Source organism: Thunnus albacares, chromosome 2 (assembly GCF_914725855.1).
Source record: "Thunnus albacares chromosome 2, fThuAlb1.1, whole genome shotgun sequence".
Taxonomy (NCBI): Eukaryota; Metazoa; Chordata; class Actinopteri; order Scombriformes; family Scombridae; genus Thunnus; species Thunnus albacares.
In genome coordinates, this window is record NC_058107.1 from 2,886,096 (window position 1) to 2,905,327 (window position 19,232).

The window sequence follows — 19,232 nt, forward strand, 5'->3', positions numbered from 1 at the left end:
TCAAATGATTCTACATTAACAAGGCACTGCACCTTTAAATTACTTTCTCTTTTAGCACTCATGTTATCCAATCATAACCCAAGATAACTGCTGATATTTTTATACTTGAGGGGTCTGCGGGGATTGGAGGAAGACAAGGTGAGCCTGGTATGAAAGGGTTTTCTGGACCTGTTGGGCTGAGAGGAGAGCCTGGAGAGAAAGGGGAGCCAGGAGAGCCGGTGAGAACTCCAGCTGTTCTGAGATTTATAACAACCAGAGAATGTATCTCTATACACAGCAGGGTTTTTATTGATACAACAATGTAATGGTTTTTTAACTTCAAGAGTAACTGATGGTGATGGTGCATCTTTATGTTTGCAGGGTCCTGATGGCCTGACAGGAAATGAAGGACCTACAGGATCATCAGGACCAGGGGTAAGACCAGGACCCGCTGTTAGGATACATTCATCATCCTGTGAATAAATTGTCAGGCAGACATGTAAGAGTCCTGTCTGAGGAGTTAATAAACTCAAACCCCTGGTCTCTGGGTGACATATAATATCTTCTAGACATATATATTGTTTTAAACAGGATCAGAAAATGTATTTATAGACAAGCCTTCCTTTGATAATGTGTGTGGTAGCTTGTTATCAGTGCGATTCAATGAGATCCCAGATAACTGTTGGCTAAGAGCACTAACAGCAGTACGAATAGACAACATTCTAGTTCAGTTCATTGAGGAAATAAGGGACATTCCTTAAGAAGAAACCTTTCTTAAGAAAGCTTTTTTGTTGAATCCACCACTTTCACAGATCAACTGTCGAATCAGAGAAAATCATTTAGCAAATTCATCTTTTGCACGTATTAATTATTCAAACCTTATCTCACCCAGCACCTTTTTATACATGTAACCATTTTAAAATGTTTTTTTTGCACTTTGCATGCATTGTAACATTTCATAAACACCATAATCACATTAAATTAGAGAAATATAGATTCCATATAAAAGTGAAATTATATGGGATTTATTAAGCTTGGAGGCCTCTATTAGACACCACACTATATTTTACATTGTGTGTCACTGGGTAGAAAACCAGTCCCTTGTTACTGAATATGCCAGGAAGAAAGAGAGGGGACTAAAAGGCAACAGGGTTTATGGGAAATGTGGTCTTAATTTTGAGACATAGCCTACTTTCACTAACATTACTAATGTACTAATGTACAGTACCTCAATGTGAGTATTGTACAGCCCTAACATACTGTACACAACCTGTTTCCATTCTCCAGGGTATAGAGGGTGAGATTGGACTTCAGGGTCCTGTTGGCCCTCCAGGACCTCAGGTCAGTGTTACCTCATCAACCACACACACTGACATGATACATTCATGCATATTCTGTATACATCATGATTATTCTGTATTCACTTCAGGGACCAAAGGGTAGACCTGGACCGGAGGGAAGGACAGGACAAAAAGGTCGAAAGGTCAGCTCAGACTATATACAAAAATACTCATCTGCATTGTGGCTACAAGTGTGTGACTACCTTCCTTCATGCTTGTACTTTCATTGTGGTCAGCACCTCTCCAACACTGGTGTGTGTTGCTACAATCTACAGTGAGCAGCTGTTTTAGGATACTATTGATCCTTTTTTTTTAATTAAACTATATGTTTGTGAACCATTTTTAAAATATTTACGTCTTCAGTAGGAACCAGTGGGCTTGGGGCTGAGAGCCACAGACAAGAAAGGGAAGACTTGAAAGTCGATCAATCAATCAAGTTTATTTGTTGTATATGTAATCATATAAAGTACAATCACAGTGAAATGTAATCCGCTAGTTCCTTCACTGCATGCATTAAAAAGAGTTTAAGTAGAATAGAACAGAATAGGGGGGGGGCTTAAATGGGACCCTAGTAGCCTGAGGAAGCTCTTCCTGAGGGTCTCAGCGCTGGCCGGTGTATCCGGTACCTTCTTCCTGACCGCAACAGGGAGAAAAGGCCATTATCCGGGTGGTTGGGATCCTTAATGACTCTCCTAGCCTTATTCTTGCAGCACCTGGTCTAAATATCCTTTAGCTGTTGTAGAGCACCATTATTGTATGTTCAGCTGAACAAACCACTCTTTTAAGGGCCTTGCGGTCCTGTTCAGTGCTGTTTCCGTACCAAGCAGTGATGTTCCCTGTCAGGATGCTCTTGATGGCGCAGGACTAGAAATTCCTCAGTATTTGAGGGGATACCTGGAATTTCCTCAAGCGTCTGAGGTGAAACAGTCTCTGCCTTGCCTTTCAGTCAGTATGCAGAGCACAGATCAAGCCCTCGACGATGGCACTTGAAACTGTCCACCCTCTCCACTGAAGACCTGTTGATATTAAGGGGGGTGTGGTTCCTTCCATGCTTCTTCCCAAAGTCCACTATCAGCTCCTTAGCCCTGACACTAGCAGGTCAGGTCCTTTACTTCCCTCCGGTAGGCCTTTTCATTGTGATCGGTGATCAGGCCCACCACAGCTGTGTCAAACTTGAGTCAAAAATGTTGGAGTCAAAAGTGGCTACACAGTCATGTGTGTACAGGGAGTACAGCAGCGGGCTCTAAACACAGTCCTGGGGTGCTCCAGTAGAAGATGTGTGTCTGCCTACCCTCATCACCTGGAGTCTGCCTGTCAGGAAGTCAAGCATCCACATGCACAGTGAGGTGTTTAATCCCAGGTCCTTGAGCTTTGTGACAAGCCTGTAGGGAACAATGGTGTTAAACGCTGATCTGTAGTCAATGACCAATAAACTTACATAGCTCCCTTTCTGTCCAGGTGAGATAGGGTGATGTGGAGGATGTGTGCTATGGCATCTTCCGTTGATTGCTTGGGATGGTAGGCAAACTTTAGTGGGTCCAGTGTGCTGGGTAGCGAGGAGCAGATGTAATCCTTGACCAGCCATTCAAAGTACTTCATCACTTCAGAGGTGAGTGCCACTGGGTGGTGGTCGTTTAGGTAGGCTGGTCTTGTTTTCTTAGGAACAGGAATGATGGTGGACCTCTTGAAGTATGTTGGTATGACAGACTGAGCCAGGGACAGGTTCAATATTATTGTGAACACTGGCTCTAGTTGGTCAGCACATAGTTTGAGGAAAGTATTGAGATGGACTAAAACATTGTTGGTTTTAGACTTTTCGTGGGATTTGTTGACAGTAATAAAAATAAACGATATTGCCAGGCAGTTTATTTTGACTTACTAGGGCTCAAAAGGTAGATTAATCCACCACTGACAATAGTCTCTAACAAATGCACTATTTTCCTCCTGTTTGAATAGAAAGTACAGTGACCAGCTGTTTAAAGATTTACATTTTATGTAAGAATGAATGGGTTTGGAGCTCAGAGCCACAGACAGAGGCTACATCTCAAGACTCTTATTTGATATCTCCTTGCTTCTTGCCTGAACGGGAAGTCATTCTGGTCTGCCACTTTGAAGTCTGTTTCAAAGCTCTTATTTCTGCTCCGAGGAGCGAGGAGCCATTATCGAGGATACATGAGAGCAGCCTTCATGGAACTCTTAACAGCCAACACACCCCCTTATTGGATATCAGTTATTGATTGGACACTGCAGCTGATTGGACTGATCTGATGCATCACAATATAACTGTGGTTATGTTTTATACCCGAGTGGAGACAGATAACAGATTCAACTCAAGTGTATCACACCAAAGTTTTACATTTTATTTGTTTTCTGATTCACCATTCTAGTTTAGGTCTTTTCTCATTGTCTTGTAGAAATATATAGAACAATGCCAGATTTACCCTTTAAGTATGACAGCTTCTTAGGTGAAATCCCCACTGCAGAAATATGCAATATGAAACTGTTAAGACTATTTAGTCAAATGTGATTTAAAAAAAAACAAACCGATTTTTTTGGGTTAGATTTATTCACAATATATGTCCCAAATTCATAATCAAATAACTGTTGTCCATTGATACTAATGGGAAAGCTGATGTATTTTAAGAAAATTCTCGGTAAAGGTGTAACTGCCTTTGGGAAAAAGTGAAATTATCTACTATTTTGTGACTAATAAAGGGCCATGTTGACTTTCAGTTTAAAATGAGATAAAGACAAAGGTTGTAATGTGATGTAACTGATATTTAATGAATATCTGGAATCTGTCATGAGATCTCACTGGGTTGTTTTCAGGGGGATGATGGCAAAAGTGGACGTCCAGGGAAGGATGGACGCATTGGGAAGACGGTAGGATGGCTCACCTAACATCTAAAGTTAATGTGAGTTGGAATTCATACTTATATATAATTTTGTTCTTTTGCAAAGGGGAAAAGAGGAAAAGCTGGAAATAGAGGCCTAAGAGGCAGGCGAGGTGAAAAGGTCAGTTATATAAACGTGTATCAGCTCTCACCTTCACAAAGCTTAACTTTGCCCTTAAAGCTTGTGTTTTCAGCTCTTAAACATATCTCAGGTCAGTATTACATTTAATCCGCTCTTGGTTTTTCTCTGGCCTCGCAGGGGAAGATGGGTGATTTGGGTCCATTTGGTCTTCTAGGGAGACACGGAACATATGTAAGTTGTATCCTCATCAGGTTTTCTGGAACTACTCTGTTGTGAGTCATTCTTTTATATAATGTACCTTTTTGACATTATGTGCCTTCATGGTGTTGGATATTGTTATGGATTGGCCACTACCATTAACCCTTTCTTTGATCATGACATGATCACATTTGTATTTTTAGATTGTTTCTATGTATGTGAATGAATTGTTGTGTATTTGTTTGCCTCAGATTGCCCATTGCGGGACGAATAGATTATTTTGGTAATGCTTTATTTTGCAGGTCCTTTAATTATATACTAATTACCTGGAAATTTTCTGAGTAATTTGCAGGTATTTAACGGTTCATTTTCAGGACATTTTACAGAGAGGGTGGAGTTGGTTTAGTTGGTAATTGTTCTTTAACTGACAGTAAATACTTTCAGTGTGTAGTTTCTTAAAAACTCTATAACAAGCACATTTCCTGTATAATACCAAATTACCTAGTACCTTAGAATTAACAGTTACACAGCAGCTACTTTTAGGAAATTATTGAAAAAAACTCATGTTAATATATTGTTTGATACACAAAACTATGCACTGAGATTTTGAAAAAAACCCATCTATGTATGAACTCAAATAGCCTAAAATGAGTGGGTATTTACTAACTAGACCAACGTAACAAGTTTTTCAGTTTTTTTTTATAACTTGTACCAAATTGCACCACCCTCTCTGTAGAATGTCCTGAACTGTTAAATGCCTGCAAATTAATTGAATAATAATTGAATTATTCAGTGTGACCATCACTGTACCTTACAATCAGGGAGGGCCCTGTTTGTCCTCTGTCTTACTGTGTCCTAGTCTTTCTTTGTCTCTCCTTTTGAATAAAAGGAATTTGTTTCATAAAAGCACATATTCATCTCTTTTCTTCCCATGGTTCCCAAAAGGGTGAAGCTGGCGCCCGTGGAGAAAAGGGTGAAAGGGGTAGACCAGGCTTCAAGGTAGGCCTTTAGACTGATCCTAGTCGTCCACCTGTACAAGCTGCTGTGCATAATAAGTACATTCTTTATATCCCACAATGCAGGGGGAACCAGGAGTTCTAGGACCACCTGGCCCTCCTGGTGGAGAGGGATTAAAGGTCAGTTCATGTGTCAGTATAGTATTCCATGTAAGGTCTTTTAAATGATATAGACATAACTACTTGATGCTCTTTCATGTGTGCTCAGTAAAGTACATTCTTTTGTTGTTTTAGGGAGTGCAAGGTGCCACTGGAGAGCCAGGGAAATCAGGTCAAAAAGGAGAGCAGGTGAACATCTGAATATCATCTGATAATCTGAATGTTTGAGTTTCATGACCTGTTGGACATAATTTTGGCCATGTTGCTGTGTTCCCAGATCTTAGTAATAACTTATGTGAGTGCAATGTTGGCCAAGAATGATGGCCAAAACTATAAAAATGAGACTCAAGTTGTAATACAAGTCTTGAATGTTACTATAGCTTCCTATTAGCACAGGAATACAACAGACAAGCAGACCACAAAAATAATCTGAACTTGAACTGCATTACCATGTAACCATAGTGAAACTTCTACAATACTTCTACTAATAATAAAAAATTCTAATAAAAGCACAGCACTCACGGATGCAGGAGGAACACACCTCTGTTTCTTGCAGTGCCACACACATAGACTGCATTATCACTGCACAATGTGCTGATAGGATTAAGCACCACACACATACAGATATCATATCCACTCTGATGGTTTACTTATAGTCCAGCATGTTAAGAAAGTTTCACATATCTGCAAGTTGATTTTCATGCTATATTGTTATTTTTGTAATTATTGTAAACCTGCTTGAAGTGCATTCCTTTAATTGTGTCATAATAATAATGCAGTATTAACTGTTTCCTAGGGGGATATTGGTCCACCTGGCAGACGAGGTGCTCCAGGCCTGCCTGGGCTGCCTGTAAGTCATCTCCAGTTAATGAAATATTGGAAAACAATGACAACTGCACTGGTGTTTGTTAGAATACACAACACTCTTAACATTGCTTATCTGCTTTTCTGTTTTTAGGGTTTGTTTGGGCAAAAGGTGAGTAAATCCAACACCACTCTGCCTGAGGTTGAAATTCTTTCCCTGATAGATCTAATGAAAAATATTTATAAATAGAGGCTTTTGTGATCATCAGGGCCTAAAAGGATTCGCTGGACCACCAGGAATCTTTGGAGAGCGAGGGTTGCCTGTGAGTATATTGTATGCCCTCATATTGAAGTTGTGTACAGTGCTACACATTTTTTAACTGCAAAAACCTCCCTCAAAATGATTTAATCCTGACTTGCTTCATGAAACAAGGGAATAATATAGTGAAGTTGTGTATGAACATTTGTGTCCAAGACATTTTGACGACAATTTTCTTGCAATGAATAACAAAGACTTTGTAATGTCCACTGCAGTAAATGTATTCATGGGTCACATTCTGTTTGTCAGGGTCCACCTGGCCCTCCTGGACCCCCAGGCACCTCAGTGAACCTCACATTGACACAGCTGAAGGTAACTCTAGCTGATAAGGGATGGCTTGCATTAGTCCGTCTCCTAATGGATGGAAGTCTTTAAAATCAGCTCACAAATATACTGTATAGTTTCATTTAAAAAAAAAAAAAAATCACTGTAGTGATCTATTCATTGTTGCTTTGGCTCTGAACATGAACTAATTTGTTGACTATAATAAAATAAAAAATATCACACACATACATATATATGTATATATATATATATATATATATGTGGAGGAAAAGGGGCTGTAATAATAAAATAAAATAAACAGACTTACAGGCATTGAGAAGGCAATCCAAACAGGCTAATGAGTCCAGAGGGCAAAGAAGCCAGGCAGCACGTTAAGGATGACAGGATAAAGAACAACAGGAACAGGAACATGTAAACAGGATTGGGATACAGGTAACAGAATACAGACCACAAAGGTATGAAGTAACATGGACGGTCTGGCAGGGAATAGATGTTAGAGATCCAGTATAGAAGCTTCTGGGGTTTAAGAGGTAATGAGCAGCAGGTAAGGATAATTGGGGAGTGGCAACAGGTGAGCAGGTGGGTGTGGGAAACAGACATGTGGTGGACAGTTGGAGAATGGCAAAACCAAGGGAAGAGAGAGTGTGGGGGTGAAGGCGGGGACAGAAACAGATTGGGCAAAGGAAATAAAATAAACAGGACCGGAGCAGGAATCATGACAGATTTTAATTCCAATCAACTTTATTCTTCTTCCTGGTGATGAATGTACTGAATATCCCTCTTTATTTGCCAATTCATATCTCAGGAGCTCATGTACATGTCAGACAAACCCAACTACATCCTGATGCAGACTCTGTTGGAAGGCCTCCAAAGAGATCTCCGCTGGTTCATAAACCCACCAGACGGCAGCAAACAACACCCAGCCACTACATGTCTGGAGCTGTGGCTCGCTCACCCCAACTCCACTAACGGTGAGACATCACAGGACTGTTCCCTGATGCTATAAGGTCTTAAAGAAGAAAAATATAATCTGTTGTTTTTCTGGGAATAATGTGTGACAGGGCTTAAAGATGTTGGTTGGATTTGACTGTCTAACACATTGTCCAGTACACAAATTGATATGATATTTACTAACAAACCAGAAAAAATTTAATCACTGGCTTATCAGATCATAACCTAACCCTATGTGCAAGAAAACTGGCTAAAAGTACATTTAAGACCACAGCAACTAAGACAATGATCCTTCAATGCATACCCAGAGCTAAGCAAGAGGAATTTATCAGTGAAATTAAGAGCTTGAACTGGGATGATGTACTGTCCTCTGATGAGCTGGACTATGGCTGTGATACTTTTACTCACAGAATCAACTCTGTGAGGGAAAGATTTAATGTGAGGCTACAGATAAAATCTAAAAATAAAAACAATTTACCGTGGTTTAATGAACATTTGTGGAAACTAATGAAATAGAGATGCTGCAATTAAAACTAGAAGAGACACTGACATGCTGATTTATAAAGATTTAAAGAACAAAGTAATCCAAGAGCAAAGAGAAGCTAAATCTCGTTGTCATCTCAATATTTTGAATGAGGCAAAAGGCAACAGTAAATTGATCTGGAAAAACATTGATAATCTCACAAGGAGGGACCCAAAATTTTTAGGAGATTTTAAACTCAAAGTACAGGGAAAGTTAATTGAAGATCATTTACTGTTGCTTCTGTCTTTAATAATTTTTTTCTTGAGTCTGTAAATGAGTTAGGAAAAAAAATATGAACTGGATATTGTTCCTATAGATGCTACAGGTCAGGTTTTTGAGCTGGTAGAGACTAATGAGTTACAAGTAAACAAATCATCAGCTCCTTAAAAAGCTCCAAAAGTAGAGACTCTTTCCAATTTGACATGTTTGTCAAATCACACAAAGATATTTTAACTCCCCCTATTGCTCATTTAATTAACTTGTCTTTTAATCACAGCTCCTTTCCTGATGACTGGAAATGTGCCATTGTCTGTGTCATTGTTTGTATTTTGTATGGTGTGTTCTGTGTCTTTTTTGCTTTGTACTGTTTGTTGTTGTGCTGTTGTATGTTTTGATTGTGGTGGACTGCAGATGTAAATTAGCTTTGAGCTAACTCCGGTGCAGTGCATCTTTTATGTTGAAAACTGTACACTGTCCCAATAAATAAATACAATCAAAAAAAATAATAATTTGGGGATACCTTTGCTATGTTGGACAGGTGTTGCCACATCTGTGATGAAGTGATGATACTCTGATATTAACAAAACTTTTAACTGTGTAGAGGAGTTAGAAAAATAATTACAATCTACATCTTTTTCAGGAATATATTACATTGATCCCAACCAGGGTAGCCCAGCTGATTCTTTTCAAGTTTACTGTGACTTCACAGCAGAACCAAAGACCTGCCTGTCTCCACTCCAGCCTCAGGTATCAGCAACACACACACAGACACACACACACACACACACACACACACACACTCTCTCTCTCTCTCTCTCTCTCTCTCTCTCTCTCTCTTTCTGTAACTGTTCAAGTAATTGTAATATCTTTTGTAAGAATACATAAACAAATGGGATTGATGTTGGGATCATCAAATCTAAAAGTAGTTCATTGCTTTCTGGATGGGTGTTGCTATTTATACCACCTTCCCATCACTGAGCCTAGCTCCCAACAAAGTCTGGAAGCAGGACAAAATATCAAGCCTCCGTCAAAAAAAAAGGAAAAAATGCACCTTCCAATAAATCAGTGTTGTATTTACAAGTTACCAATATACTGAGGCCGTTGGACTTAATATGGTAGACAAAAATACTGTTGTGGAAAACTGTGTGCACAGAAGAATTCACTGTGTGTGTTAGATATTTGGTAAATCACTAAACTTTGAAAGTGAGACCTAAATATGCATCTGACCCTCAGAATGAGGGTCTTGAACTTGAGTCTCCCAGATCATAGATGACTGTGCTGACTACTGAGCTAAAACCAAGTGCATTGCACAGACAGACCTCCACTTATTTATACACCCATAACACAGAGACAGTTCAGCGTGTAACATGTGAAGAACTTCAAAGGTGATTCTTGCTTTGCACTTTTTATTTACTGCCTATTTTTTTATGACCTTACTTTGTGGAAAGGAGAAGGGGAACAACAGGTTATGGAGAGTCCCTTGAAGGCACTTGTGTTGTTTGTGTCAGTAGGTCAGCTTTATCCCTGGGGAATATTCTCCGGGAGTGATGTCCAAATAAGGAAATGTGCGTCATGTAGCAGGTGGATGTGACTCCCCTCGTTGAGACCTGCTGATAGACGTATGAGGAGAGAGACTAAGAGATAATTTTTAAAATATTTGAATGAAATAAATGTTTATAAAAAAGCCACTATTTGTGCTTTGCCAAATAAGGTATTTGGATTTGGGCACACCCCTACTATGAAAGTCACCTATTTACAAAGTATAGTTAAAATGAGAGTGTTTGGGGAACAATATGCTCAAGATTGAGGTTATGTTTGGTGTTTTATTAATGGTTTAAGCCTCATCTGCAACCTTTCAATTAAAAAAAAAAGTTTGATAAAAATACAGTATTCATATTAACATGATAACATTAATTACCAATCACAGGTTCCAGTAAAAGCTTGGCTGAAGGATTCAGGCACCAACATGTCATTTCACTGGCTGAGCAGAGTTGAAGATGGCTTCCAGGTAAGCGTCTGATTTAGCTTTTCCTGTCCTTTTTAATTTATTCATTTCTCAGTCACATCTTAAACGCAACTCCCTATTGTGCCTTCAGTTTGAGTACACAGGAGCAGATGTGGTGCAGATGAGGTTTCTGAGACTGAACAGCAGATTGTCCACGCAGACCATCACCTACTCATGCCAGCAGGGAAGCAGACAGAGCCACACAGAGAGGGAAGTGAAGTTCCTGGCTGATACTCGGACACAGAGTTACCTGGGGGCACTGCGACACTGTGTGGTAAGTAACTAAGTGGCAATGATGATGATGATGATGAAGGTGGATTTTGTATCCAAAACTGTGAGCCTTCTTTTAGACCTTTCAACTTACTGCAGTTTTTGTAGAGTTATTCTTTCTGTATGAACAGCACAAACAACAGTACTGCTAACATGGTCTTGTTTATATTTATTATAGTAGTGTACTAAACACACCGTTTAGCCTTCTTGGTGACATAGGTGTGGCATGACCAGTTATTGAGAGGTTGCCCACCTGATGACCCTTTAGACCTGCCTGCATCATATTGAAACCATGTTCCTTTATTTGGTAAGACAGATCAACAGACATAATTTATGAATAATTTCTCATTCTAGAGGTGTTACTAATTATTGGGTATTTGTAGAACTAGTTATACATCGATGATGGCTGGACTACTGAATGGGCCACGGCATTCAGATGAAGTTGCTTATCAAGCTAATTGGGCCAGCCCCTGTAGTTCAGCCTGAGCAGATACAATGTAGTTATAAAGCCAGGTCATGCTGACAAGTATCTGCTCTTTGCTAAGGTGAGGGTAGGATGCTTTAAATGTGAATTAGTTCAGAGAATTGTGTGGAAAAGTATTCTGATATAATAAGTAACTATTTGTGGGAATAGGGGAGCTACAGTAGATATCAGGACCAACAAATGTAGTTTAGCACATACAGAGTAGATTTAAGGCTGAGTCGAAATGCCGAGTATCTATTTTCTTGGGTGAGAGTAGGGTTTAAAGGCAGTTAAAGAGTAAGTTGGGTCAGGGCTAGAGAATAGTGTTGTCTGGTGGCCCAATAGATTTATGATGGAACAGCCTAATATACTGCAGGGCCTAACATCAGGGTCAAAACATCATTTGACATAATTATTGGCCTTCCATAGGAATGCTCTTCCAACTTTTGGCACAGTTTACCATGTATTGATAACTGTTTATATAATGGTTTAGAAATAGGAGCAATAATAGCAGAGAAGAAAGGACTATTTAAAAATGAATACATTCAATTAATAACAATTAATACTGTAGAAAAAAATTAGTAAAATTTCTAGGTAAAAGCAAATGTGAAAAGATTAGTTATTTTTTTAAAGTTATAAGCAGAGTGCACACTCTCAACTCTACAGGGAGTTATTTGAAAATGATGAGAAGCATTTTAAAATTAGTTCCACAGAGATTTCAGTGTGTAGTCTGTTTTGTCCTTAACTGAAGAATATTTTGAGCCATCCAATCACTCATTTTAGAAATGCAATTTACAAGACAGTCCTTGGGTCGTCAGGTGAAGTAGAGAGATAGAGCTGTGTGTCATCTGCAAATCAGTGGAAACAGACTGTTTACAGATGATAGTTTAGTGGCAGCATGTAGACAGAAAAGAATGGGGCTCAGGACTGAACCTTGGGGGCACACTAACAGTGAAGAGATGCACTTGTTTACTGACTATTTTTCAAACACTGTTTCCTTTTCCACAGCCCTCTAAGGAACTGGAGTCAGGAGCCCAGAAATCTGTTTTCCAATTTGAGAGTGAAGATCTTCAGCTGCTGCCTCTCAGGGACCTGGCAGTGTTTGGCAACAAAGAAGAGACTGAGGAGTTTGGCTTCACCATAGGACCAGCATGCTTCAGCTAGGGAGGCACCCTGTCTCTTAGCATAACATCTGTGTGGTGGTCTGCAGCTACGAAGGCAAACCATGTATTTCTGGCACTTTGATACTGTCTTTCATCGCATTACATCATTTTTGAGTTGGCATTACTTGCTAGTTAAGCCTTGGCATACCAGCTAAGTTTCTGTGGACGTCCAGTGACTTTAGAGATCTTGTTGCTTGCAGTTGGAATTATGGGTCAAAAATGAGCAAGCACAACCAAAGCAGGCTGAAGATCATCCAGGAGATTTCCTCTGCACAAACTAACTGTTGGCTTGCCCACTTTTTAGACCAAGGATATTTTGAACCTGAAATTCTTGACATTGACTGTCTTTGTACATTTTGTTTGTCTGTATTTGTGTTTTTGAAACCTGCTTATTTATGTAACTGATTGACATTCATGTAATTATTTTTAATTTTGATTCAGGTGCTCGTTTGCTTGACAGTTGTGTTGGGTAACAGATAATATGATAGCTTCTTCCATTTTGGACTATACAGTTGTCCGTGTTCCCTCAAAGATCAGTAACATCAAGATGGTTAACAATTGGTTAATGGTGCAAATTCATATGTCAGCGTCTGCCAAAGTTTGACTCTGTGCATAAGCACCAAATGAATTGACTTTGCCTTGGCTAGAGATTCCATTGGTTGAAGCATTTCCGTAGAAAAGAATTTATTGCAACCTGAAAATTTTCTGTTATTCAAGTTGGCTTATCCCTTCGCTGTCAGGAAAGACTGGAATCTAATGAGATGATTCACCCCTGCACTAGTATAGTAGCTAAGTACAATCGGGTTCATATCCAACAAAGAACTGGATTGACATCACTCAGCTAATCATATGAGTGCTGATCACGGTTTTGACCCTCTACTCATGTAGCTTTTATTTCAAAATAAGATTGCACAAGTAAGGTGAAGATACCTTCATCCTAGATCAACAAATCAATCTATTAACTGCATTTGAAGAACAGCCTGATATATTGGCTGATGTTAGGTCATCACAGATGTAACATATCGGCATATGAGATTAGATTTACCTTATTGTCACCTTAGGGAAATTTGTCTTGGGCTCAGCATCAATGTGTCATGGAGCATTTTTCTCCAGACATTCTTAGCAGCATTCTTACAAACATTCATACATTAAAATAGATAATAAGAGTCAAACTCCATACATTCAACAGAAAAAAACAATAAAGATTTTTATAAGTATGTCAGTGCAGAAATGCCAAAAATATGTTTGAGGTAATTTACAAACAGTGTCTCCACCAGAGAATACTGACAAGCTTATTTTAACTGTAACATGTCCCGCTCAGTACATATCTCTGTGACAATTCTTGAAAAAACAAATTCAAGGGATTCTTATCAAAAATGTAAAAAATCCAGTATTGGGCCCTGAATCTGATACTGGACTTTTGGGTGGTTTGGGTGATTTTTGGGAGGTTTGGGTGATTTGGGGACCCTGGTAAACTCAGTTATAGGGCCTCCTTCATGCCTTATTTTCACCCTTTCTCTATTTGAGAATGTTGATATTGGTGCTGGTAGAAGTAGCCTACGCAAAACTTTTAAGTATTAATAGCACACTAAACATAATCTGTTAAAAGTAAAAGTCCTGCATTCAAAAAATGTGTTTAGGTAAAAGTGAAGAAGTATTATTAGCACAATGTACTTTCATGTACTTAATGTCTGTTTAAGGTGGCACTCATCTTAACTGCTTTTACCACTGGATACTTTAATCTATTATAATGCATTATATTTTATTTGTTGATCATCATATTTTGTGTGTAAAATCTTGATCTGTAAAGCAACCAGTAACAAGCTGTCAGATAAATGTAGCAGAATGACAAGTACAGTGTTTCCCTCTGAAATAGAAGGAACTGAATCCCACCTAGTAGAAGTGGAGTAGAAGTAGCCTATACAGCTCCATACAATGGAAATATAAAAGTACATGTACCTCATAACTGCAAGCATAATACTTGAGTAAATTTACATGGTTACTTTTAAGCATGTTAGTAAGGAGGTTGATTATTTCTATAACTGCAGTCATTTACCAGGTTTTTCCTCTGCTTCTCTGACATGAACTGCTCACTGAACCAGCCAGTGAAAAGTATCTCACTTCACTCAAGTAAGGTAGGCTACTTGTACTTTAGACTACTTGAATAGTACTTTATATTTATACACCACTACATTTGAGGATAAGGAATTTTAATACAAAATATATGAACTGATAAAATATGATGCATCATTATGGATTAAACTACCCAGCATTTGGCCTATATAAGGAAGTTAAAATTAACATTCAAATGTTGCTTATAAGGTAGTGCGTCTGTAATATCAATAAAAGTAATGTGACATAACACAAGTAAAAGTTTAACTGCAGGACTTTGACTTGTAATGGAGTAAATCTGCAGTATTGTTTAATGATCTGAATAATTCCTCCATCACTGGGGCCATCAGGTTGTTGTACATTGTCCTGAAACCAGTTGTCTTTTCTTTATAGGCTACTAATTGATACTCTCTCTTCACTGATTGCAGTTTTTTTTCTTATATTATCATCATTCTCTTTGTCTGTTTTCATGAGGGTTTGGGGGGGAAGAGGGTCTGTGCTCCCCACCATCTAACAAGTGAGTCTGTGTGACAGGAAAACGTTAGTAACTGTGGTCCTGCCTGATGTTTCACCTGGAGTTTTACAACGATTGTTTTATCTTTCCTGTTATTTTTTTCTTTTGAAATGCGCAGTGATAAGTCTGTTTCACTGTTCAATGTTGTGTTGAATTGCATGTCACCTAGGGGAGTTTCTGCATCCTTAGCAACATGTGAGTCGAGAGGTGAGCAGTGCAGCTCCTCCAGTGATGGAACAGCCCGTTAATCTATAGAGTGCAGTGTGGTCTCACATTGACAATGATTTTTTAATGTGCTTTAGGGGCTTTTGTAAATAATTTTTGGGGTTATGATGAGTTAGAATAGTAACATAATTTTATGTTTCATATCTAAACAGCATAATAAATCTATAGCAGTTTGGGGCCCCTTTTAGTTGGGGGCCCCAGGCAGTGGCCTACCTTGCTTAATAGTAAAATCCACCCCTGATCAACCTACATTTTGAAGAAGCTAGAGAGCTCGATATGAATTGAATGGATTATTTTAGCTGAATCAGTTAAACCACGTTTGAAGAACAGGCCCTCTAATGTCAGATCATTTGATTCTTTGAGTTCTTTTTCAAAGTGTTAACAGAGGAGCTGGATTGATGAACCTGAGTGTGGTGTGTGAAGTTTACTGACATCATGTGAAAACATGAGAAACATGAGCCTGGCAATATTCTTTATTTTTATTACTGTAAACAAATCCCGAGAGAAGTCCAAAACCAACAATGTTTTAGTCCGTCTCTCAGTATTATCTATCTTTCCTACCTTGTCTGTGGCTCTCAGCTCCAAGCCCATTGGTTCCTACTGAAGACATAAATCTTTTTAAAATGGTTCACAAATACACATATATAAATATAGTTTCATTTTTTTTTTTTTAAAAAAGGCTCAGTAATATCCTAACACAGCTGATCACTGTAGTTTCTAGCAAATGCTGAAACAGAAGGTGTTAGTGCATTTGTTGGGGACTTTTTGCAGTAAGTAGATCAATTCATTATTGGTTTGGCTCTGCACATGAGATTTGTTAACAGTATGAAAAATATAGAAAATGTATAAACTTCTCAATTACATCATGTTGCTGTTGTAGATTTTTGAAGTTTATTTGTTTGCCTGAAGTCAATACTTGAGTCATCAAGTCATCTCCATGCATCTCAGTCTTTTGTCAGAGTTTATCACATATGTTGTGTTGATGTCAGGTTTCTCATTTGTTTCTCAGTGTTTCCTCAACATTTCACTGATGCTGCACAGAACTTGAAGCTGCATTAGTAGATTTTTTTTAGCCACTTGGGGGCATCAAAACAAACTGAAGACACAACATCTGACATATTATCAGCTTTTATAACTGTTGTGGGGAACACTTAAGTAAACATTTGCCTATATACACACCCAGCAGACACAGTGTAACATTAGCATTCATATGGAGACATGTTTCTTAGAAAAATATGTGGCTCTTTAGCTGCCAAAATGCTCCACTGTGTTTACCAGCTAGTTGCTGTCTTTTCAGATATTTGGTGCTGGACAGGTTGTGTAAAGCAGGTTTATCAGAGCTTTTTTGCTGAAAAGGCTGCCTTTGGCCTGAAAATGGGGTTTGAGGGAGATGAGTTGAGAGACAGAAAACCAAAACAATGACTTTAAAGAGGCTAAAAAGATCTGTGGAGCTTACTACTCTTATTTTACACATAGTCATTCGATCCATTGTTAATAGAAATATCTGTTAGTGCAGCTTTAACCAATACATGAAGGGATTTCCTGGTTTATTTTGATATGGTACTGCATGGCTCAGTAGGTACCATGCAGGGTTTTGTTTCTGTTCCTGTCAGAGCTGCCCATGCGTCAACTGTATGTTACTGTAAGTTACATTTGCTACTGTATGGTGCTTCATCATAAATTAAATTCATTTAAATTGATGCTGTTTCAATAATGATATCACAGCTTTAGCATGCAAACATAGTTTGTATATCACACTGCCAAAAACAGTTCTCATTCAACATGATGAAACACAACCACTAATATAGTTCTTCTGTCTAAAGTTGAACTAACATCACTGCTGTAAAGAAGTTGAAAACAGCTTGCTATCTGAGAGCTAATCTGATCTGAAAAACAATCTGCAACAAGGACATGGTCTTTTACTGGCTTCCCAGTGGTACAAGCTATTTTCTTTGCACCACCTGAATGCTCCAATCAGTGTGCTAGCTAAATTAACTTACCGTACTAACAGTACCTTAAAAGGTAAGTCTGGCAATATTCTTTATTTATAAACTACTGTGTGTGTATTCATCACCATGAACACTCATACTGTATTTAATTTTGACTCAAAGTCATGTACACCTTCCTGCTACCAGAAATACACACTAGCGCACCAAATGTGGATTCATCCACTGCTGCTAACAGTCCTGCTGCTAACAGATGCACTTCTTCCTGTGTGAGTAACCAGTGCAGTGCCCGTTCAAAATGTGCCTGTTCAGAATGGGCAGATTTCTCAATACCTAGAGAGAACAGTGCCTGTCCCCTAAACGCCTCTCATGCAGATTATCAGTAGATATTACAATTTAACGATGTTCCTTAAATGCCTCACACGCAGGCTATCAGTAGACGCTATAATTTACCCATGTTCCCTAAACGCCTCACACACAGAATATCTGGAGACTACAATTTTGAGTTGAGTTTAAGTTGATCTGATGAACTGTAGTGCCCGTTCAAAATGTGCCTGAGACTGTCTCAGAATGTCTCAGTGAGATATTTAACGATGGAGACAACAACTCCCATGATCTCACGATACTTCACAATGTCATCAAACTGTCTTTTGTTATTGTTTTGATTGAGAGACTCCTAGCGTCAGAAATTACATATTGTGCATTTAACTCTCTAAACTTTCTCAATTCATTCTCTATGGTAGTTCTCATCATTACAGATGTAATCCCATCTCTGACCATAATGTGGGGTGCATACATGCCAAGTTTCATTCACAGTACACGGTTCAATAGTCGAGTTTAAGTCTCTTAAACTTTTCAAGCAAATCAACATTGTTTATGAGGTATTTTTATATGTTTCTCAAGAACCGCTCATCCAAACAACTTCACACATCGACATTGCACTTCCTTTATTCCCCAGCAATCCACCTGCCAGGTATGAAGTAGATCGGATGAATGGTTCTCGAGATACACAAAGGACAAACACACATACACATGCAGAGGGACAGGCACACAGAAATCCCTTGCTTTATATAGAGAGATGTTTGTTAAAAACTACAGTGCCCAGTTATTTGAGGAATACAGATTAATTTAGGAATACAAATACAGTTTTTTAAAATGTATGTATTTCTGCAAGAACAAATGGGCTTGGGGCTGAGAGCCACAGACAAAGTCAGACTGTATTGAGAGACTGATTTTATTGTCATCCCAATATCATTTAGGCTCAGGCTGAACCAAAATTACAATGCCTAAACATTATAAATGACCCCAATGGTAAACCAACAGGAATGTATCTAGTGTCGTAAGGGCCCATTATGTCCCTGCCACTATTACATAAGGCTGATTATTCTCAAGGGGTGTCAGTATTATAGTCCTGTTAGTGATATCTATATCCAAGACATACATAATAATGTTTACAATAAACAACACCTCCATCATGTAATGCATTCAAAACCTGCCCTGCAATAAATACTACCTTTATGCATTTTTATCCACATCGATCTACACCGGCGGAGGAATATTAAACACCACTGTAAATGCCATGTTTTACCCTTCTTCCTTAATCTGTGGCCCTGAAGAGTTTTTTCCATCTTGTATAATAATTTAATACAATGTAAATTAAAATGTATGTAAAAATGACTGACAACTTTTGAATGCCTAAAATGAAACACAATAAGTATTGGATTCGTTTCCTTCCAAACATTTTAATTAATTGACCAAAGTGTACTGCTGTCATTTACGAAATTTCAGGGAGTCACTGAACGCAGCATGTGGGCAGCATCTGTAT

The 19,232-nt window shown here is 38.6% G+C and overlaps 1 protein-coding gene across 2 annotated transcripts in view; it reads left to right on the forward strand.

Annotated features, from left to right (window-relative positions):
- Positions 1-13,117, forward strand: part of si:dkey-61l1.4 (collagen alpha-1(I) chain) — a 69,021-nt gene extending 55,904 nt beyond the window's left edge. For both annotated transcript variants that reach the window (XM_044362996.1, XM_044363004.1), the window contains exons 50-68: positions 111-218; positions 361-414; positions 1,267-1,320; positions 1,409-1,462; positions 4,149-4,202; positions 4,281-4,334; positions 4,473-4,526; positions 5,439-5,492; positions 5,576-5,629; positions 5,744-5,797; positions 6,405-6,458; positions 6,567-6,584; positions 6,682-6,735; positions 6,981-7,043; positions 7,822-7,987; positions 9,350-9,456; positions 10,637-10,717; positions 10,806-10,988; positions 12,456-13,117. In XM_044362996.1, the coding sequence (XP_044218931.1) occupies positions 111-218; positions 361-414; positions 1,267-1,320; positions 1,409-1,462; positions 4,149-4,202; positions 4,281-4,334; positions 4,473-4,526; positions 5,439-5,492; positions 5,576-5,629; positions 5,744-5,797; positions 6,405-6,458; positions 6,567-6,584; positions 6,682-6,735; positions 6,981-7,043; positions 7,822-7,987; positions 9,350-9,456; positions 10,637-10,717; positions 10,806-10,988; positions 12,456-12,611 (1,476 nt within the window). In that variant the 3' untranslated portion in view covers positions 12,612-13,117. The remainder of the gene's footprint in view (positions 1-110; positions 219-360; positions 415-1,266; positions 1,321-1,408; positions 1,463-4,148; positions 4,203-4,280; positions 4,335-4,472; positions 4,527-5,438; positions 5,493-5,575; positions 5,630-5,743; positions 5,798-6,404; positions 6,459-6,566; positions 6,585-6,681; positions 6,736-6,980; positions 7,044-7,821; positions 7,988-9,349; positions 9,457-10,636; positions 10,718-10,805; positions 10,989-12,455) is intronic.
- Positions 13,118-19,232: the final 6,115 nt, after the last annotated feature.